The sequence below is a fragment of the Herpailurus yagouaroundi genome, unplaced genomic scaffold (genome assembly GCF_014898765.1).
Source record: "Herpailurus yagouaroundi ecotype Mexico unplaced genomic scaffold, PumYag 437, whole genome shotgun sequence".
NCBI classification, from domain to species: Eukaryota; Metazoa; Chordata; class Mammalia; order Carnivora; family Felidae; genus Herpailurus; species Herpailurus yagouaroundi.
The window spans coordinates 337,407-360,080 of NW_024412654.1; the positions used below are offsets into that span (position 1 = coordinate 337,407).

At 48.1% G+C, this 22,674-nt stretch overlaps 2 protein-coding genes and 1 long non-coding RNA gene across 3 annotated transcripts in view; 2 read left to right on the forward strand and 1 right to left on the reverse strand.

Moving 5' to 3' along the window:
- Positions 1 to 699: 699 nt before the first annotated feature.
- LOC121022728 (serine/arginine repetitive matrix protein 1-like) lies at positions 700 to 3,350 on the reverse strand (the record flags this gene model as incomplete). Its single annotated transcript, XM_040464145.1, has 1 exon — positions 700 to 3,350. A coding segment is annotated over one exon (1,926 nt), but the record flags the coding sequence as incomplete, so codon positions are not given.
- Position 3,351: 1 nt separating this feature from the next.
- On the forward strand, positions 3,352 to 9,418 carry LOC121022754 (uncharacterized). Its single transcript, XR_005787094.1, has 3 exons — positions 3,352 to 3,896; positions 5,250 to 5,256; positions 9,406 to 9,418. It is a non-coding gene; the product is annotated as an uncharacterized LOC121022754 (long non-coding RNA).
- Positions 9,419 to 22,483: 13,065 nt separating this feature from the next.
- CHFR (checkpoint with forkhead and ring finger domains) overlaps positions 22,484 to 22,674 on the forward strand; it is a 28,502-nt gene continuing 28,311 nt past the window's right edge. The window contains exon 1 of the mRNA XM_040464182.1: positions 22,484 to 22,600. The gene's annotated coding sequence lies outside the window, so the exon portion shown is untranslated. The remainder of the gene's footprint in view (positions 22,601 to 22,674) is intronic.

Genomic DNA, 22,674 nt, shown 5'->3' on the forward strand with positions numbered 1-22,674 from the left:
ATGTCTGACTCTTGGTTTCTGTTCAGGTCATGATCTCATGGTTGGTGGGTTCAAGCCCTGCATCAGGCTCTGCACTGATGATGCAGAGCCTGCTTGGGATCCTCTCTCTCTCCCTCTCTCTCTGTTCCTCCCCGCTTTGCTCGCGCACTCTCTCAAAATAAGTAAACTTTAAAAAGCAAAAAGAAAATGAGAAAAAGGAGAGGCACCTGGGTAGATCAGTCGCTTAAGCATCTGGCTCTTGATTTCGGCTCAGGTCACAATCTCATGGTTCGTGGAATCTTTTTTCCCTGCTCCTCTCCCCACTCATGCTCTCTCTCTCAAAGTAAATAAGTAAAGTGAAAGAAAAAAGAGAAGCTAAGGATTAGAGAAAATATTCACAAATCACATTTCTAAGAAAGAATTTATATCCAATATCCAGAATATATAAAGAACTCTCAAAACTCAAAAATAAGAACACAGCAACTCAATTTAAAAATTTTTAAATGTTTATTTATTTTTTAAATTTAGAAATTTATTCTGTTTAATCCACAAGCTTTATATAGCTTTAGTTAAAAAAAAAAAAAACCCAAAACCAAAACAGTGAAAACAAGACACTATTTCAAAGTCTGGGCCCTTCCAGACTTCCAAATATGAGAGAGCTCTGAAAGTTGTATATACCAGTTGGAAGAATAAGACAAAATTATGAATGGAGCCGTGACATTTCATAAAACAAACGTTTATGTAACTGAAGGATCCTTCCTGGGACTAGTTAATTGCCTTTACAAAAACCACAACAGAATAGAATGGAATTCCAGTGTTCCAAATCAACTTGTTACACATCCATATAAACCCACAGTGTCCTGGCAAACAACATGCTTTCATTTGCCGTCTCATCCTAGAGCTCGAATCTGGATTCATTTCAGCAGAGACTCCACAGGCAACAGGAAAGATTGTGGCATCAAAATGTTCATTTATACTTCTGTGGTAGTTCAACAGTGGTCTTATTTCTGGGCTAGCTTGCAAACCATACAAGGTTGGAAGCATCATAACTTAAATGGGTGCTAAGACTCAAATGAGAAAAAATAAAGGGGGGAAAAAAACCGAAAAGAAAGGAAAACCTCTGGGAATAGCCAAGGCCTTTAAAGAAACCGTAAGAATGCCAACAATATTGAAACCCCCTTTTTTAAAAAGGGGATTTTTTTTTTTGGCTTAAAATATTTCACTGTAAATGAGATTTATGTCAGCTGTCAATGAAAGAATGTCACTAATACACTGTGGACACCTTTTGCAATGTAAATCCATGCCCTTTTTTTTTACATGGTGAACTTCAACCTAGCAATTATTACAACAAATGTTATAGTCTAAAGCTCAAACACATTTTAGCAATTTTGAAACTGAATTGCATACAAACCAAATAAAATGTACATCGTAACACACATTCCCACCTAAGACTGTGGGGACACTTGAGCCTTCCGCATCGACCTCAGCGCCTTTTCACGCAGGTGCTTTTCTAAGTCATCGAGGTTGTCTTCGGGCTCGCTTTCGGTCTCCTTCTTAGGCTCGGGCTCCGCTTCTGGTTCCCCCTGTGCTGATGGGCTTGTGGGAGCAGCAATGGCTGCAGGGGTTACAGCAGCCGCAGCGGCTGCAGCCACGGCCTTTTCCTTCTTGTGTTTTTTGTGCTTCTTGTGCTTCTTACCCTCTTCGTGTTTCTTGTCCTTCTTTTTCTTCTTTTTCTTTCCACCTCCTTCTGGGTCTGAGTTCCTTGCCGGAGACGGGCTTGGTGTTGGGCTTTTAGCCTTTTTGACCGGTACCGCTGGTGACCAGTTGGTAGAGGGTGACTGAGACCGGACAGGAGGCTGAGGTGCTGGGGGTTTTTTAACTGCCGGCTCAGGAGATCCTGAGACAGATCGGGAGGATGAAACCCTCGTTAGGGACTGAGGGCTTGGTGAGGCAGCCTTCTTTGTCTCTTTGGGTTCCGGAGTCCTGGAGACTCTCCTAATGGGCCTCGTACTTGGAGATGGGGACTGCCTTCTTTGGGGTGACGATGATGCTCCTCTTCGAACAGGTGGAGGACTTGAGGAGGTCTGAGGAGCTCGAGGCCGTGGTGAGGGCGAATGCCGTTTGTTTGGTTGTGGTGACCGGGGCTCCCGGGTAGATGGGCTCGGGGAAGACCCTCTCCTATGCTTTGATGATAACGAAGGCGAACGTCTCTGGGTGACCGGGGAGCTTCTCTGTTTGGGAGGTGGAGAATGGGAGACCCGGCGCCCTGGTGGTGGAGATGGCGATGCCCTACGTTTGGGAGGGGGAGGGGGAGAAGCCGTTCTTCTCTTTGGAGGCGGAGAAGGAGAGTATCTCCTCTGTATTGGAGGAGAGTAGCTTCTCGGGGAAGGTGAGCGGCGCCGGGGGGGAGGAGAAGGAGTCCTTCGTCGAGGTGGCCGTGTGGGAGGCCTGCGCCTTCGAGGAGGAGGGGCAGGAGAAGGAGAACGGCGCCTTCTGGTGGGTGGTGGGGAGGGGGTCCCCCTCCGACTACCACGAGGGGAAGTCTCTTTCTGGCGCTTTCGAGGTGATGGAGAGGCACTCCGGGAAGGGGAACGTCTCCGCCGCCTGCCTACCTCACCATTCTTCACATGGGACCTTCTGGGTCGCTCATCTTCTGAGGAAGAAGAGGAGCCAGAATCAGATGAAGACTGCTGCTTCCGTCGTGTGTACTGACGTCTCTGCTGCACAGAATCTGCGGCAGCCATTTTGCCACCTTTATCTTCTTCCGATTCAGATAACTCTGCTTTTCTAGGCTTCGGTGCTGGTGAAGGGGACTCTCTTTTCTCAGTACCTTTGCGTTTTGTCACTTTACCTGAAGTTCTCCCTGGAGAGCCAGAAACACGACTTCGTCTTGTACGGTTTGGCCGCTGGGGTGTTGGGGAATGACGAGTTTTTGGCGGCGGAGTTGCTGGAGGTGACGGCCTATGCCTTCGCCTCGGAGGACCTGCTGAAGGAGATAACCTACGAGTTTTCCGAGGGGGGCTGGATGTCCTCTTAGGAGGCTTCTTTGGCGGTGACCGGGAACGAGACGAAGCAGATGACGAACCACTTCCGGACAAGGACGCCGATGAACGCCTTCTTCGTCTCCCTGGAGAGCTACTTCTTCTAGGCCTGGGTGGAGGTGGCATTCGTCTTGGTGGAGTTCTTCTTCGAGGAGATGGCCGCCTTCTCGGGGAGTACGCTCTTGATCGGGATCTATGACGCCGTCTAGGTCGAGTATGAGAAGGAGAGCGAGACCGTGTCCGGGATCTTGATTTGGAACGTGACCGAGATCTCGGTCGGGTCTTCTCCTTCTCCTTTTCTTTCTTGGAATTTGTCTCCAGAGGGCGCGGTGTATCTCGGGATAGGGAGCGATCTCCGAGCGAGGCAGCAAGATGGCCGCGGGATTCTTCCGCGGAACGAGTGCAGAACAGGATAATCGGTTCGGCAACAAACAGGAGAAGTTACTGAAGCAGCTGAGATTTGGAGAATGCCTAGAAAAAAAAGGTGGATATGAGCAAAGTAAATTTGGAGGTTATAAAGCCTTGGATAACAAAACGAGTAACGGAAATCCTTGGGTTTGAAGATGATGTTGTGATTGAGTTTATATTCAACCAGCTGGAAGTGAAGGATCCAGACTCCAAAATGATGCAGATCAACCTGACTGGGTTTTTGAATGGAAAAAATGCTAGAGAATTTATGGGAGAACTGTGGCCCCTGCTCTTAAGGGCACAAGAAAACATCGCTGGAATCCCTTCTGCTTTTCTAGAACTGAGGAAAGAAGAAATAAAACAAAGACAAACTGAACAAGAAAAGTTGGCATCAATGAAAAAGCAAGATGAAGACAAGGGTAAGAGGGATAAGGAAGAAAAAGAAAGCAGCAGAGAAAAAAGGGAGAGGTCTCGAGCCCAAGAAGACGCAAATCCAGATCTCCTTCCCCTAGAAGACGATCTTCCCCTGTCAGGAGAGAGAGAAAGCGCAGTCATTCTCGGTCTCCCCGCCACAGAACCAAGAGCCGGAGTCCTTCCCCTGCTCCAGAAAAGAAGGAAAAATCTCCAGAGCTCCCAGAACCATCAGTGAAAGTAAAAGAACCTTCAGTACAAGAGGCCACTTCTACTAGTGACATCCTGAAAGTTCCCAAACCTGAACCTGTACCAGAGCCTAAATGTTTATTTATTTTTGAGAGAGAAAGAGAAAGAGGGTGGGGCAGAGAGAGGGAGACTCAGAATCCGAAGCAGGCTCCAGGCTCCGAGCTGTCAGCACAGAGCCCGGCCCGGGGCTTGAACCCACAAACTGTGAGATGGTGACCTGAGCTGAATTCAGATGCTTAACCGACTGAGCCACCTAGGCACCCCACAACTCAAATTTTTTAATGGGCAAAATAGTTGAACACTTCAGAGAAAGTTTATGTACATTAAATAAACACAAGAGAATATGACTCACATCATTACTAGGGAATTTAATGCCGCAATGAGATTATCACTCATGAGAAACCTATCAGAAACGCTACCTATTAGAATACCCACCTATTAGAAATGCTAACAACAAACAGAAGAAGTGACTGATGATATTGAGTGCTGGCGAAGAGATATATGGAGCCACTGGAACTCCTACATTGCTGGTAGGGAGGCAAGATAATATAGTCTGGAAGGCAGCTTGGCCCAGAGGGATGACCTAGGGGTAGCCCTTCATGACCCTGAGGGTTCGCCAAGGGATTCTTAGAAGAAAGAGCAACAGAGGAAAAAACAAATTGGACTTCATCCAAATTAAAACCTTTTGTGCTTCAAAAGACAAGAAAATGTAAAGATACCCCACAGAAGAGGAGGAAAATATTTGTAAATCGTATGTGGTATATATATATATATATATAGAGAGAGAGAGAGAGAGAGAGAGAGAGAGAGAGAGAGAGAGAACTCACACATACAGATATGTGAAGAACTCTTACAAGTCAATAAATAAGAGAAGGAGCCCCAGGTTCTGTCAGAGGAAACCTTATTGCTAATAGAAGTGCGGTGTATATTGTCAGTTTGAGGGACTGCACCCCTGAGAAAGGCTCATAAGTTGTGTTGCCTGGATAGAAACAAACATAATCATATCTCATAAAGACACTTGAAAAATTCTTCAGTAAAAATGTGTATATGAAACATTTAACGTTTCATATAGTAACGGCTATTTCATATAGTAATGGCTATAGATTTGATCTATGTTGAGGGCTATTGTCTCATAGTTTTTAACTCATCTAAATATCTCAGCGTGTGTGTTTATGACATATATACGCTATGTTCTTCAAGGTATATATGTACACATAAGCAAACAAGTAAATTGTGTATTTTACACATAAAATAATTATTTATCAGTAGACAGTTATGTGTAAAGAATTAAAATATTTCCTCATGAAGACTCCCGATCATAAAATGGGAATGATGAATGTTTATGTGTCACACTCTGGTGGATGTACAAGTTACGAAAGATGATTCGTGGCTTGTCCCGCTGCGGTTTACGGCCACATCAGTAGTGTTCTCATGTATACGGTAGGCACGTTCAAAGTTGTGTGTGTGTGTGCCGTGTGCTGGATCGCCGGTGTGGTGCCCCTGTCAATCACTGCCTTGAGAATGTAGAGACCCTGACCTCCCTCTATATTCCCATCAGGCAGGACATGTAGCAAAACGTGCTCAGCGTTCCAGGTCAGGGACTCCGGGGGTGACCAAGCTGGAGTGTCTCCCTTGTAAGCAAAGGTGTCCTTGCACGCTGGCCATGCAGGAGGGGAAGGGCCCAGGTAGTTGTTGGGTTAGTTGCTCTAACAGCTTGCTGCACGTAGATCCCAGCGGCGATACTTTGTCCGTTTGGTCACTGCCGGACTCCCTGCACACAGGTCCCCCCAGGAAGCCTGTCTCCCCGTCGTTCTCTCTAGGTCCTTTCTTTGGTCTCACTGGACCATCACCCGCCACTGGCTTCGAGTCAGCTGGGGTGAGGCCACACGCTTTGTCAATATGAAACTTGTGCATTAATTAGAACTTGCGATGTAGTACCGGACTCCTAAAGCCATCAGGAAGATAGTCTCCCGCTTTTGAAATCAGTCTTCACAATAAGGATGGACAGAGGCTGACATTTATGGATTTCTAGAGTGTACATTCACCGTGTCTGGTAATTGTTTTAGTCTGAGTGTCTTTTGGGAACAGAGATTAGGAAGGCATCTTTAGTAACCCACAGTTTCCCTGTTTGTAAATAACCACATGAAAATATTTCAGAGCTATCCGCTGAATTTCACATTTTAATTTTGGTCACCATATTTTATAATCACTAGAGTGCATGTATGCATAGGAGCTTAAGTAGCAATTTACATATAGGGCTCACACTCACATCACCTGCAAGTATAGACAATTTAGAACAGGGGCGCCTGGGTGGCTCAGTCAGTTAAGAGTCCGACTTCGGCTCAGGTCATGATCTCGTGGTCCGTGAGTTCGAGCCCCGCATTGGGCTCTGTGCTGACCGCTCAGAGCCTGGAGCCTGTTTTGGATTTTGTGTCTCCCTCTCTCTGACCCTCCCCCATTCATGCTCTGTCTCTCTCTGTCTCAAAAATAAATAAACGTTAGAAAAAAATTAGAACAAAACAGAGCATAAGACATTCACAACCTCATGAAATCAGCCATTCTGAGATTACTCTTTGTTGAACACACTGGGTGCATCTTGAGATCACAGGAAGTTCTATGTTATCATAGGACAGATTCGTCTATAATATTCAAACTTTGATTAAATAAATTAGTGAACACTTGAAAAAGAATGGACACTGTCAAGTTACATATTAACATCCTTTTATTTCCACAAAATAAAAGTATTATACACCCCATATTTATTAAGATTTTTTAAATATTAAATCCTTATTCTCAAATTTGAAGTAATTCACACAATCGCACACTGTTAATGTATTCTTCCCTTGTAAAAAAGAAATACTTTATTCGATTATTCCAGTTAGTGTCTACTAGACTCTTTTAATCTAAAACATGTGGCCTGAATCTTACAAAATGTTCGTAAGTATTAATACTGTTGATTTTCAAGTTTTAAATAGTGTGTGACACTTCCATGTACACTTTTCCTTCGCACAGTTGTGCAGCACTAATTGTTTTGGAAAACTTTCCTTTGTGCATGCGCTTATCCAGTTAGAACATTTACCACAAAGATAGGACAAAGAAACTCTACTACGCGGTTGATAAACTGGTGATCGAATAATAGTTTTATAAAGCTGGTGGATGAATTGGTCGGGAACAGTGAAACAGTGTAGTACATCAAGGTCATCCGCTCAGCTGCACCCTTGGTTGCGGGGTCCACTCCGGAGCAATGATGGCTGCAGAGAACCCAGCTGACCTGTATGGGCCACAAGTCTGCCTTGACTCCGTGGCCCTGGCAAAGAGCAGGTTCGTTTGTTGTGGGTGACTGAGCTCATCATGAAGCGTTGTGGGAAGACAGACCCTGAGTTAGAATTTAAAGCATAAATGACGTTTTTCTCTATGTGGCGTGTTGTAGACCCTGAGTCTAGAGATCTTTCTTGTCCAGCACGAAAGCAGGACACAGGATTAAAATGCGAGAGATGGCTAATGTCCAGGAGGAGACAACAGCCCCGACTAAGGGTCCTTGCTCCGTTTTAATTAGGATCAGAAGGCTCACAAACATGGTGATGGACGTGCCCAAAGAGACAATAAATCTGTGAATATTAACTCATGGGCATGAGGGAAAGAGGGTTTTGAAGATACACGGTGTTAGGGGTTTGGGTCAACACAAAACAAAATCCTGGTGCTGAGCAGCAGGCATAGGCGCTGCATGTGTGTATCTTACCAGCCTAGGGGACAAGAAAGACAGAGCGTGCTACCTCAGGGTCACCAAGGCACCTTTCTTTTGCTAATTAGCTCCACTTTGGGCAACTTTCGCCCGCAGTGGTCTACAGCCCTGTTTACCTGTTTACCTAATTTGGTCCTTCCTTCCTGTGAAAGCAGCTTTCTGCTACAGTACTAAATTGGGGGGCGCTTTCGCCCTGAACACCTAATCTTGTTTACCTCATATACCTCTGCATTGGGGCCTTTGCCCCGCCCTCCCTATCCTGGGGCTTTGGCCCCGCCCTCTCTATCTTAGGGCCTCGGCTGTTCTCTCCATACCTATTTACCTAGCCTTGTTACCCAAACTTGGGTGTGAGCATCCTCTGGCTTTGTAATTCTTCATGCCTTGTTAACCCATCCGTGCAGGCTCAGGGAGTTCCTAAGATTATCCCCCACAGTGGCAGGGCCTGAGAACATGCACATTTTCCCTTGAAACAGCAAAGTAAGTCAGCAGAAAGAAATACATGTATGCTTTTATTCCATTTGCCTGGTTCTACAATTTGAGCTGTAAGAGGATTATTCTAAAATTGGCTTAGGATATAATAGATTTATATTTAAAAGTACATTAGATTTTATATGTATTATAAATTGTATGTATGATAAATGTAAATTATATTAAAATATACGTAAAAAATTTTAATTTAACAATCATATTAATTAGTGCTAGTGAGCGTGATTATTGAATCTTAAGGGTACCTGGGTGGCTCAGTCGGTTGAGCATCCGACTTTGGCTTAGGTCACGATCTCACGGTTCATGGGTTTGAACCCCGAGTGGGGCTCCATGCTGTCAGCGTGGAACCTGCTTTGGAGTCTCCGTCCCCTTCTCTCTCTGCCCCTCCCCTGCTTGCATTGTCTCTCTCAAATGAAAACTTTAAAAAAAGTAAAATTTAAAATTTAAAACAAAGCTTATATCCAAAGTTATATTCTTCTTTTTAATTTTAATTTTAATTTTAATTTGTTTAATGTTTATTTTTGAGAGAGGAAGAGAGGGAGACAGAACACGAGAGGGGTAGTGGCAGAGAGAGAGGAAGACACAGAATCAGAAGCAGGCTCCAGACTCCAGCTGTCAGCACAGAGCTCGGCGCGGGGCTCGAACTCACGAACCGTGAGATCATGACCTGAGCCGAAGTCGGCCGCTTAACCGACTGAGCCACCCAGGCGCCCCGAGAGTCGCTTTCTGAAGACACAGTGTGAGCCCCTGAGGGAATTTTTCCCTGGGACTACCAGCCCAAGCGGCTCAGGTGAGCGTGACTCAGTAGTCAGCCTGGGACACAGGTGCGTGCAGTGAAGGTGCCACAAGCACACACGTGCACACGCACACACCTTATCCCGCTGATCCGGTGTGCCTCGTGGCATTTTACCATCACATCGTGAATAGTTTGCACACTGATTTTCAGAGTAAGAGCCAAAGTCATTGTGTTCTCAATCGAATGGCTTTCTCGGTGCCATGAACATTTTGTACAAAATGCTTTGTGTGTTAGAAACTTATTATTTTTAATTTTTTAAAATATTTATTTTCGAGAGAGAGAGAGGAAAGGAGAGAGAAAGAGTGTGAGAAGGGGAGGGGCAGAGAGAGAGGGAGACACAGAATCCGAATCAGGCTCCGGGCTCTGAGCTGTCAGCACAGAACCTGACACGGGCTTGAACGCATGAACCACGAGATCATGACCTGAGCCGAAGTCAGATGCTCAACCGACTGGGCCACCCGGGCATCCTTGTGTGTTAGAAACTGCTATTTTTTATGTTTTATGTGCACCCTGTTGGATGTTCTCGAAGGTGCTAAAGGGGAGCTCTGTGGCGCACGAATGTCAGCCTGCTTGCCTTTCCTGCCCTTGGCCTCTCCGAGTCGTCACCGGGCCGTGAGAGAGGCTGGGCACGTCCCAGCCCTGAGCCCCTCGGGGCCGATGTTTAAGTAGGACACCCGTTCCTGATGGAGGGCAGGGTCAGGGCTAGAAATCAGGGCACAGTCAGGGGGCCCTGAGGGGAATGGCCGGGGCTCCCTGGTTGCCTGTACCCTGGCCCTCTGTCTGCAGAAGCTCCCTCTTGCCACCAGCCCAGGCTGTCCTCCCCTCCCCCGGGCAGGCTCCCCAGGGCTCCACGGTCTTCTGGTAGGTCTTTCCTCCCCTCTGCTGCTCCTGGAATCAGACTTGAAAGCAGGTATCGCCACGATTTCAGCAGCTGGGCTGCAGACCCCCGCTCCCTGCCTGCTGGAATGAGTCAGGAGGGGAAACGTGGCCCCTAAAATGCAGGAGCTGCCTGGTGCCCTGAGCCTGATTTCGGCTGGGGGTCACTAGCACATATATAGAAAGAGTATGTCTGGGGGCATCTGGCAGCCTCAGTCAGGTAAGTGCCTGACTCTTGATTTCGGCTCAGGTCGTGATCTCACGGGTTTATGAGTTCGAGCCCCACATCAGGCTCCCTGTTGCCACACTGGGATTCTCTCGCTCCCTCTCTTTCTGCCCCTCGTCCCCCGCCCCCCTCAGAATAAATAGATAAACTTTAAAAAACAATTTAAAAAATGGTATATCTGCACGTACACAAGCATAGCCACAATAGCTTACTGTCAAAACTTTGCTGTGTTCTCACGTTTTGTTTTTATTATTTAAAAAAAATTTTTTTTATGTTTATTTTTTGAGAGTGAGAGAGCATGAGTGCGGATGGGGCAGAGAGAGGGAGATACAGAATCGGAAGCAGACTCCAGGCTCTGAGCTGTCAGCACAGAGCATGACGCGGGGCTCGAACCCGCAGACTGTGAGATCATGACCTGAGGTGGAGTCGAACGCTCAACCGACTGAGTCACCCAGGCGCCCCATTTTTTTTTTTTTTGGAAAGTTTTATTTATTGAAGTAATAAATACTTACTCTACACCCAAAGTGGGGTTCAAACTCACAACCCTGAGATCAAGACCAAGAGTTGCATGCTCTTCCAACAGAGCCATCCACGTTTTAAACGTTTTAAAGAAACAAGTGTGTGTTGAAAGCCGTGAGTACCGAGGCGGGGACAGCAGGCTGGTTCTGGAGCCAAGACGCACCGCCGTTGTCTGAAGGACCAGGGGAGGCGCCCGGCCGCAGGGGCTACAAGAAACCGAGCACCGGGTCTCGGTGCCTGGGTCCCGAGCTGGGCCCTTGAGAAGGCCGGAACCACCCCCGCCCCCCACCCACCAGTGGGATGTCAGGGGAGCTCTGGTTGGGAAGGCGGCCTCCCCTCCTACCCTTCTGACTCAGGCTGGGGGGTGAAGACAGGCTACTTGTGCCCCTCATTAGAGGAGCAGTGGCTGGACCCCACGCCCATTCCTCCTCCACCTTTCCAGCCCCGGGGCCCACTCAAGTGAGGTGGAGAGGCAGGCAGAACTGCCCGGCCCTTATCGCCGGGGCCCCTCTGCACAGAGCCCAGCAAGGTGGGTGATGCTCTCCTTCCCTGCGTGCTGGAAGACGGGCTGACCCAAAGGAGCTATGGACAGGAGGTGCGGGGTATGCACTTGCTCAGCAGGGCCTGGTCCGTGCTGTCCTTCTCCGGTGACCTGAAGGACAGCGTGTCCAGGCAGCCTGACAGCTCGGGGCGGAAGGCACAGGGGAATGTGGGCACTACAGGGAGGATGCTGGCGTCTGTAGCGTCGTCTAGAAGGCCGTGCCTTTGGCCGGCCACCTGAGGCCCCCAGGCGTGGTGCCCTGCTGAGGCTTCCTCGGCCCCCCCGGGGGGGGGGGGCAAACCACAGGGAAGCAGTGAACACGGAAGGACGGCCGCTCCCTCCAGGAAGTGGCCTAGCACAGGGGCCAGGGTTGGCTGCCCATGCGGGCGTCTGCCTGCCTGCCGTCAGCCCGAGCGGCACTGTGAGGACCGAGAAGGGGAAGGAGCCCCCGTCTGTGGAGTGGCGCTCTGGGTCCCTAGGTCCTTTTGCTCTGCAGCCACTGAGCAGGTGACCTCCCGTGGTCCCCGCACTCACAGTGACACATCGCGGGCTTGAGGTGGGGGCAGCGGGCCGGCTGTCGGCAGACAGCTTGTACAGCGCCACAGCCACACGGGAGGTGTCCGGGGCCAGCACCAGTCTCCAAAGCTGCGGGTCCCCGAGGCACACCGCGGGGCCTGAGGAGGGTTGCGTCACCTGCCTGAAGTCTGGGGAGGCTCTTTCTCCTTGCCTGGCCCCCGCTCAGTGTGGGGGTGCCCCCAGGCTGCGGTTCCCGTGCGACAAGAGGGCAGAGGAACCACTTAAATACCTCTGGTGCCGGGGTGAGGCCGGTGACGTGGCCTACCTTCGGATAGGAGACCAGGGGTTTGCGGGCAGGTACGGGAGGAGGAGAAGGGACAAAGGAGACTCCAGGTGGAAAGGACTCAATCCCTTGTTCTCTTAGTGGAAGGGACAGGGCCCAGAGTTGGGAGCGGGCGATGGAGGTTAGCCTGTAAAGACTCCAGAAAAACATCTGTGAGGGACTGTGCCAGCAGATCCTGCCCTGCCTCAGTCCCATACAGTCCCTACTTCAGTCAGCCCCTTCCCCAAGGGAGCCTCGTTCCTGCTGGCGCAGAGTGGGGTTTAGACACCTCAGTGTGGATGCGGGTGTGCTCACTGCTCCTGAGATGTCATTACTGCTAAGCCGTTTTATTACTATGATTGTTACCATTATCATTATTAATATAAGTAGGCTTCATGCCCAGTGTGGAGCCCAATGTAGGGCTTTAACTCATGACCCTGAGATCAAGACCTAAACTGGGATCAAGAGTTGGACACTGGGGCACCTGGGTGGCTCTGCTGGTTGGGCATCTGACTTCGGCTCAGGTCATGATCTCACAGCTCGTGAGTTCGAGCCCCGAGTCGGGCTCTGTGCCGACAGCTTGAAGCCTGGAGCCTGCTTCCGATTCTGCGTCTCCTTCTTTTTCTGCCCTTCTCCTGCTCGTGCTCTGACTCTCTCTCTCTCTCTCAAAAATACATAAGCATTAAAAATAATTACTTTAAAAAAAAGAGTTGGACACTTAACCTACCTAGCCACCCAGGAGCCCCTAGAACAAGGCCATTTTAGTGGACGGAGCTAAGACATAGACACACATGCACATATAGATGTCCATTATGAATGCATGTTAATATTCTAACCCTAATCTAACCTCATGGGACTGGCCTCCCCTTCTCTCTTCAGGGTCTGTATCTGCTTCCTCCCACAGGGAAAATCCTAGTTCCCACTAATATTAATCATTACTCAGTTATTTAATCATGTGTTCAGTTATATAACACAAAAGTAATTTTAGAATTTCTATGCCCATGCTACTTCCAAAACAACCAAAAATAAGCCTGGCTTTAGGAATTCTTCCCGCTCATAACAAAGGTACTGTACTTCAATCTACTTGGACGGCTTCTTCGTGTTTCTGTATTTCTCTTCTGTGATCATAGCATTTGTTTGAAATACAGTGAAGTCTGTGCTTTTATTTATTTATTTGGTGCTTTTATTTTTGTATTCAATTTTAAATGTTTTAAACCCAAATTTGTTTATTTAATATATGAATATTAATATTTGTATAATATTAATATACATTGTTTATCTAATATACAAATATTAGTATTTGTATAAATATATAAGAAATATACAAAAAGTTCTCAAGTTAAAACTGTTCAAAAGTAGGGGCTCCTGGGCGGCTCAGTCGGTTAAGCGTCCGACTTCGGCTCAGGGCATGATCTTACGGTTCATGTGTTCGAGAGCCCCACGTCGGGCTATCTGCTGACAGCTCAGAGACTGGATCCTGCCTGCTTTGGATTCTGTGTCTCCTGCTCTCTCTGCCCCTCCCCCACTCACACTCTGTCTCTCTCTCAAAAGTAAAGAAACACTAAAAAAAAAGTATACTCAGATTAGTTATTCTTTCTCTTACCTTTCTACTACATTCACAGTCACCTCATGTAGGAAACCTATTTCATTGGTTTCTGGCTATTTTTCTATTGTTTTGCAAAAATAAAAATAAGTAAGCATACGTATCTTTTTCCTGTCTCCCCTTCTTTCTTAAGAGGTATACTTAGTATATATGTATTAGAATATTCATATTCTATAGTACTATTCATAGTAGGCAAATATGGGGTCTATCAACAGTAAAAAAAAATAATGGGATACACACACAGAAGAATGCAGCAATGTGAATAAATCATCTACGACTAAATGCACATTACGGATAAATCCCACAGCATAAGATTAAGTTAAATAAGCATGTTACACAACAAAAATTATGCCGTACAATTCCACTTATATAATGTTCAAGAAGGCACAGCTCATCTATGGTGACTCTTGGGTGGGGGAAAAGACAAAGGATGCAGGAAGTGTTCTGCTAAGGGTAAGTTTCCTTAACTGGGTGGTGCTTACAAGGGAGTGTTTTGTTTGTAGGAAATCATCAAATGTACATACATGTGCACTTTGCTGTGTATATGTTACATGTCAATAAAAAGTAAAGAGGGCATTCTGGAGTATTTACAATTAAAGGAGATTGGGCTGGAGATAAAATCACTCTGGGTTTCTTTCATCGGGTTATCTTTACGTCACAGGTGGCTTTTGTGAATCTTGAAAGATGAATGGGCTTTTCTCCAGGATCAGGTAGGAAAGGGGGATCACTTTGGCGGTGGTCTCCTGTTAGTGATCTCCCAGGCCCCACCACTGACATGTCCTCACAGCAGGTGAGACCCAGCTTCACACCCTCACTGGACTCAGCCACCCAGTGAAAAGTCTGGTCCCTGACCAGACCCACTACTGGCTGATAGAGCTCTCACCTCTGACACCGGCCCCCATCCTGCCAGCTGCCACATTCATTACCGACCACCCCCTTAACTTCTAACCCGTGGGACTGAGGCACTTCTTTCCCAGGAACCTAATGAAAGCTAAAACGAAGCAGAGATACACAAGAGCACTGATTTCAGCAGGCCGTGCCAAGGTCGCTGCTACCCTCTCCTTGCAGCGCCTGCCCACCTGTCCTGAGGGTAGCCAGGTCCTGGGGATGGCGGGGTTCTCGAGGAGCCAACCCTGGGGGTACCCCGGTCCTGCGGTAGCCAGGTCCTGGGGTACCCAGTCCTGGGGGTAGTTGGGTCTTGAAGTAGCCAGGTCATGGGGTAGCTGCGTCCTGGGGGTAGATGGTCCTGGGGGTAGCTAGTCCTGGGAGTAGCCAGGTCCTGGGGTAGTCGGATCCTGGGGGTACCCCGGATTCCTGGGAGTTCCTGGATCCTGGGGGTATCCGGTCCTAGGGGTAGCCAGGTCCTGGAGTAGCCGGGTCCTGGGGTAGTTGGGTCCTGAGAGGAGCCGGGTCCTGGGGGTGCCCGGTCCTGGGGACTAGCGTGGTCCCGGAGGTACCCCAGGTCTGGGTAGAGGTGGCCTGGGCACAGGTGCCGGCCAGAGAGGCAGCGGCAGGTGGTGAGGCCGGGGTGCACCAAGGGCCTAATGGGCTTAGGAAGGCAAGCCAAATTTTAAATCTGGTTTACAGAAAATGCTTTTTTACTCTTTATGACATCTCAGCTAGTAACTTCTGGATTCCGTCCCGAGCCTGTCCGTTACTTAGAGACCGGATTTTCCTTAGTAACAGACCGCTCACGTTTCCCATTGGCCAGGGAGCCCACGGCTATTGGCTCAGAGTGTGTCTGTCTGTCGGCCAATTCCCCGCCTCTGCGTTGCCAGGAGACAGCACCCTGCCTAGCAACGGGCGGCTGGAAAGGCCTCCGGCCTCGGAGCCAGGAAGCCGCCGTTCCCGCTCCTTAACCGCCCCCGGGCGGTGGAGGGGCTCCTGCCTTCCAGGCCGGGGGTCTGCTGGGGTGGGCAGCCGGGGCTGCGCAGAGGGCGGAGGGATCCGGGAGAGTGCTGCGGCGGCAGGGAGACGCAGTCCTCGGGCGAGCTTCGCGGGGGTCTCCAGCGGCCGGGACCCTGAGTGGGGATGGGGGCGCGACAGGGAGGGGTCTGCGGACTGCGAGTGGCCCCCCCCCGGACCTGCCCGGACCCGCCCGTCCCCCTCGGGGCGCCAGGGCCGGGGGCGAGGTCTCAGGGCTGTCCTCCAGGACACCTGCAGGTCATCCAGGCTTCCGGGCGGAGGGCGGGCGCGCCCCACCCCTCCCAGCGCGGTGTCCGTTCTCATTCACGGATTTCTCGGAGACCGGAAGGCCTTGTTGCAGCCATCCGCGTCCCTAGCGAGCTCCTTCTGGCTGTGGGGTCCTGTGGGTCCTTGGCGTTGTTCTTGTTATTTTGATTTTTGCCCCATTTTTCGCCCAGTTGTAATTACATGTAGGAACAGGGGCCACCGAGTTAAAATCTTCCCTAATGTGTATGTTTATTTATTTTTACCTTCACCTACAATTTGGAAAATATAGTCTCTCTCCATGGCAGCAAATTTAGCAGATTTTCATTTCTAGAGGGCATTCGACACAATTTGCACATTTTTAAAACATGTTTATTTGGGGGGCGGGGGCGCACAAGCAGGGGAGGGGCAGAGAGCGAGGGAGAGAGACTCCCAAGCTTGAGATCATGACCTGAGCCTAAATCGAGAATGCTTAAGGACTGAGCCACCCAGGCGCCCCTGTGCATTCTTTATATAGCAGTTAAGGTACTTCCAAAATTTTCTATGGTGACTTCATCACCAATCTTCACTCAGAGGAGCACTTTTGCGCGTCTTAAAGGATGAATGGGCTTTCCTCACAGGATTGGGCTGGAGCGGGTAGCAAGAGGAGGTTCAAGAAGGAAGTGGCATGTGTACATCTCCTAAAATGGCTTTTATAAATGATAGAATAGTTAAAATCTCTTGTCAAATAGAAGATACATATCAGGAATAAGTAAACTCTGAAATATAAGCTACATCTAAAACCATTTCTCTGTGGCTTCCCTTTAAGGCTAAGTCTATGCTGCCATGTGATATTGCTTTTATCTGAATCCTGTGTTGCCTTGGTTTTGTAGTCTGTATTCTCTCTCAATTTCTCTGCTCAGAGTTCTGTATTTTCTTCAACTTGGATATTCACAGGAAATTTTTGCAATGGGGACACTTCACTCTGTCACAGCAAGTATTTTCCCAGTGGTTTTCCATATTCTGTTCTTTCAACAGATTAGTGTTTTCCTGATTTTTTCTTTTGTTTTTTAAAATATTTACTTTTTTGGAAGGTGGAGGGGGGACAGAGAGGGAGCGAGGAAGAGAACCCCAAGCAGGCTCTGCACAGTTAGCACAGAGCCAGATGCGGGACCTGAACCCACAAACTGTGAGATCATGATCTGAGTTGAAACCAAGAGTCGGACTTTTAACCGACTGAGCCACTCAGGCGCCCTTCAACTTTTTTTTTTTTTTCTTTCCCCAAATGAAATGAATTCCTTAGGATGATGTACAGAAGTAAAATCCCACACTGAGTGGTGGGACATAGAGTGTCTGGTGTTGATGGCCTGTGATTCTGTAAAATTATTTGTGAGGTTATAACAACTGTGAAACCACCTGGGTATAAATGTGGAGTTGTCTGTGTGAAGATAAATGTTTTTCCTGTGTATCTGATTTCTTTCCCTCTTCTAGACCCTCTCAGTAAATATCTCCTCCGAAGGAAAAGTGAATTTTCTCTGTCACCTCTCATTTGGCAAGCCTTAAACTTGACTGAATTTTACATTTTCTCTTTTTAGCCTTCCAAATAATTGTTTCTGTGTCTTAGTTTTCATTCCACAGAAGTTTTGGGTTCAGCTGTCAGACATTCATTGCCAGAAGCACAGTGTCATTGGCCGCATCTGATGTAATTGAGACAGTTCACCACTGACACCAGCACCCACCAGTTGCCAGATGTGCAGGAATGACCAGTTAGTGACAAGCATTTGACCCCTAACTCTTTATGATTGCTCCAAGAGTGACTGCTTCCTTTCAGACAGTGGCGCTCAAAAGTAGTGCATATTTCCCACCCAGGCTGGATATAGTTTTAGATGTTTTCCAATGGATTTAAGCCATGAATTTACTAATGAAAAAAAACAGATTTCTCCACCTATGTAAATTATGGATTTAAAATTTTTTCCAGCTATTAATTGGCTTATAAATTAATAAGCTTAATTCTATTTTTGAAAGCTGTGTCAAGAAAATAAAAAGCTCTTAGTCTGTATGTCAGACTTTTTTCCACTGCTTTATAGCGCTATAAGTGGTACACAGATACTGCACTTATGTTAAGGCTACAATTTGTTGAGTTTTACATACATATATACCTATGAAAGAAGTTGTTGCAATCAAGGTAATGAATATACCTGGCAAGCCCCCCACTATGCATCCCTACCATATCCCTAGGCAACTTGATCTGCTTTCTATACATAAAATTTACTATTAATCATATAGATTTATATATATGTGAAATCATACACTAGATGTCTCTTTCTTTTTCTGGGGTCTCTCATCATAACCATTTTGGAATTTATCCACGATGTTGTATTAGTTGTTCCTTTCTATTACAAAGTTGTATTGTTTGTTAACCCTTTGCCTTGGATATGTGTCATTTGTTAATCCATTATCAGACATGGAAAATCAGACCTTTTTTTGAGAGAGAGACAGAGACAGAGCATGAGCGGGGAGGGGTAGAGAGAGAGGGAGACACAGAATCTGAAGCAGGCTCCAGGCTCTGAGCTGTCAACACAGAGCTCAATATGGGGCTCTAACCCACAGACCATGAGATCATGACTTGAGCTGAAGTTGGACACTTAACTGACTGAGCCACCCAGGCACCCCAGAAAATCAGACCTTCTAACTGAAGGTGTCCCAAATCACAATTTTTTAGTCTTTTTTTTTTTATTAACATTTATTTTTGAGACAGAGAGAGACAGAGCATGAACGAGGGAGGGTCAGAGAGAGGGAGACACAGAATCTGAAACAGGCTCCAGGCTCCGAGCGGTCAGCACAGAGCCCAACGCGGGGCTCAAACTCACGGACTTCGAGATCATGACCTGAGCCAAAGTCGGTCGCTTAACCGACTAAGCCACCCAGGCGCCCCTACAGTCTTTTTTTAAATGTTTATTTATTTATTTTGAGAGAGAGGAAGGGGGAGGGGCAGAGAGAGAATCCCAAGCGGGCTCCACACTCAGCACAGAGCCTGACACAGGGCTTGATCTCACAACCATGAGATTATGACCTGAGCCAAATGCAAGAGTCAGATGTTTAACCGACTAAACCATCCAGGTGCCCCTATAAAATTTTAAAGTCATGTTTCCTGCTAGATTACTAACATGAATACAAATTAATGTTTGAAACTGAAACCAACCATGTAAAATAATCTAGTTTCATCTTTTTAGGCAAAGAACTCTGTATGAAATGACCATATAATCTTAATGTGAAACATTAATTTAAAAATATTTTCTGGGGTGTCTGGGTGTCTCAGTCACTTACGCGTCTGACCTTGATTTTGGTTCAGGTCATGACCTTGCAGTTTATGAGATTGAGCCTCATGTCAGGCTCTGCGCTGACAGCACAGAGCCTGTTTGGGATTCTCTCTCTCTCTCTGCCCCTCCCCTCCTTGTGCTCTTTCTCTCTCAAAAATAAACTTAAAATTTTTTTTTCTAACAAAAGCCAAATATTAAATATTTGGTGGGTGCTTTTCTACACTGTTAGTGAAATTGCGAATTCTCACAACCATGCTGAAAAGCAGTTTCATAATGTGTATTCACAGCCTTGAAAATATCCAGTTTTTTATGAAGTGTAATTCCATTTCTAGTAATCTGTCCTAAAGATTTAACCCAGCATACACTCAAAGACCTTGTATGAGAACTTTGATGGAATAGGGTTTATTACACTGACAATTTGGCAACATCCTAAATGCCACACAGTAAGGAAACTGTTAAATTATTGTACACCCTTCCAGTGGAATATTAGGCAGCTCTTAAAATGTATGTTTCGTGGACATTTCAAAACATGGAAAAAGGGGCGCCTGGGTGGCGCAGTCGGTTAAGCGTCCGACTTCAGCCAGGTCACGATCTCGCGGTCTGTGAGTTCGAGCCCCGTGTCGGGCTCTGGGCTGATGGCTCAGAGCCTGGAGCCTGTTTCCGATTCTGTGTCTCCCTCTCTCTCTGCCCCTCCCCCGTTCATGCTCTGTCTCTCTCTGTCCCAAAAATAAACAAACGTTGAAAAAAAAAATTTTCAAAACATGGAAAAGGCTCATGATTTAATGTTAAGGGGAACAGAGCAAAGAATTGGACTGTCTCAAGTGTCCTTGACATTAGGGATAAGATTGCTGCAGGAAAATTCTTACCCATATGAGGTGCCCTGGCTCAGATTTTCATGGGTTCTGTGGCTTTATCTTCCAGGCATGCTTTCCACCTGTAGCACTTTGCTTTTGGAGACTGTGCTTCCTTTCATTCTCCGGCCCATCACTCCACCCCAGTTGCCCCTGCCTGCTTTTTGGGTTGGATGCCATGGGGTAGAAGAAGTGTGCTGTCATTCAGGACCAAGTCTGCCAGATTTGAGGAATATCCACGATTTTCCAGGTTGGACCTTTCTGGATGCATTTTCCTGTAATGTTAAAAGAGGTGTTTCTAGGGGCGCCTGGGTGGCTCAGTCGGTTAAGTGACCGACTTCAGCTCAGGTCATGATCTTGTGGTCTGTGAGTTCGAGCCCCGCCTCGGGCTCTGTGCTGACAGCTCAGAGCCTGGAGCCTGCTTCAGATTCTCTGTCTCCACCTCCTTGTGCTCTGTCTCTCTCTCTCTCCCCCAAATATGAACATTAAAAAAAAAAAAAAAGGCGTTTCCATATTGCAGTTATATTCCACTGTTACGACAAGTTTTTCAGGTCGTCCTCAACACTATAGCAGTTGAAAGGTGAAACATGTTGTAGGTGGCCAGAAACTTGTACTTTACGTGGCGTTTAGATAAGCTCCTGCCTGGCTGATATTAGGCTTCCGGGGATGGGTGGCGTTTTAAAGCATTTTGCCGTCTACCGAAGATGACAGCTGACGTATCTGCTGTTGTTCCTGCTTTTGTGTCGCTGCTCACCGTCCCCTCCAGTTAGGAAAGGGCACACCTGCTTGTGCATATGTTTTGATATCACTAGAATTTTTATTTTTGAACTCTGAATCCTTTTTTTTTTTTATACATACTTGTATATACTCAACGTAGCACATATGTTAAATAAGTCCATAAGACGTTCTCTGGTGAAGTACGTCCATTTAAGATGAAAAACACCCTTCATTTCCCTGGGTTACATCCTCAAAACAGAAACAAGTGAGTAATCGCTATTGGTTGGCCTCAACCTGTTTTGTGCAGGATAACATTAAATCACTGGAAGGAATTAATAAATAACTCGAAACGTGTTCTGTTGGAATTAGAGAAAGATCAGAATGTCAAGCATCTGGGTAAGAGTTTCACTGCTGAGTTGACAGCCATGCAAAGCTGAGATGCTGCCGGGGCTAGAAAACTTAGGATCTTGCACAACAAGGCCTGGTTAGCCAGGTCTATGCCGTCTCCAACAAAGAGTCCAATAGGGTGCTGTGTTTTGCTATTTTTACATCCAAACCAATTTTTTTTTTTTTTCTTTTTAAGAGAGAAGGAGAGAGGGTGAGTGGGGGCTGGGGGCGGGTCATGACCTGAACTGAAATCAAGAGTCCCACCCTCCAGCGACGGAGCCACCCAGGCGCCCCCAAACCAGATTTCTTAAGAATTTTAAATTCTGGCCTTTCCTTTGTCCGGAATCTGAGACCAGCAGGGCAGACGCACTTTACAAAGCCTAAGGGGACAGGTACCTTCGTCCCGACCTCTTCTGTCTCCATAGTCCTGGAACCCGTCACCCCAGAAGCTTGGGAACTATTCACTTGGCTCAGCGTCCACCCAGTTCCGCTAAGGGTCTGCCTGGGGCACGCGGCTGGGGACCCCGAAAGCGGTCCCAGTGCCAGGCTCGGCAGAGAGCAAGCAGAGACCTCAGCGCCCACAAAATACCTCAGAGAGAATATTGACCTTTTTTACTTAAGAGAAACGGTAGTAGATTAAAAAAAAAAAAAAAAAAAAGGAAACATTACAAATTATGTAAGATTTAAACGACAGAGAGGGGAATACCGTGAACTATTTCTCCGCCACTCCCTTAACTTACAGGCTCCCTTCCCGGGGCGCCCGCCGCCGTTGCCCGGCCTTTCGGATTTCTGTTGACGGTAGTACTGACGTGTGTTCTCTTCCCGAGGCGGGAGCCGACCTCGGGGGCCCGGGAATGCCGCCGGCCGCCACCTCCGGGAAGGTGGCACCGCCCCTCGCACCCCGGCCGCCCAAGCACGGAGGCGCTGTCACTCGGCCGCGCTCTCCCGGCACACTGCCCAACTTCCCGGTCTTCGCTCCCCAACGGGCGGAAACCGGCGTCCGAAAGTTCCCATTTATCTCGTCACTCATCTCCCGTCAGCCAGGCGGAGTGTCGCTGCGAGCACTTAAACGCCGCCCGCACGTCCCACGCGGCTTCGAGAATTTGCTTCGGACGCCCAACCCCCAAGTGACGCCGTCCCTTTTGCCCCGACTTAACATGGCGCCGACCGCAGTTACTTCCCAGATCTCCGCAGACGAAGACGTCCCGGCCATCACCAAACAAGGCGCTCGGGCCCGCAGTCTCCCGTCTGCGCACGCTCCGCTGGCCCCCACACTCCCCCTCTCGGTGGCCGCTCCCGCTTCCGCTCTAGCCGCCGCGCTCGGTGGGCGCCACCGCCAGCCAATCGCAGGGCACGGACGCCGCCGGCCCCGCCCGGCGGATCAGCTGAGGGATCCGCGATGTCTGTTGACAGCGGCGGCGGCGGCGGCGCGGCCGGTTCCGGGTTCGGCGCGCGTTGGGGGGTAAGCGGACCGCGCGGGGCTGTGGCGGGTCGGCGGGCGGAACGCGGCCGCGGCCGGAGGAGGCGGGGGTCCGT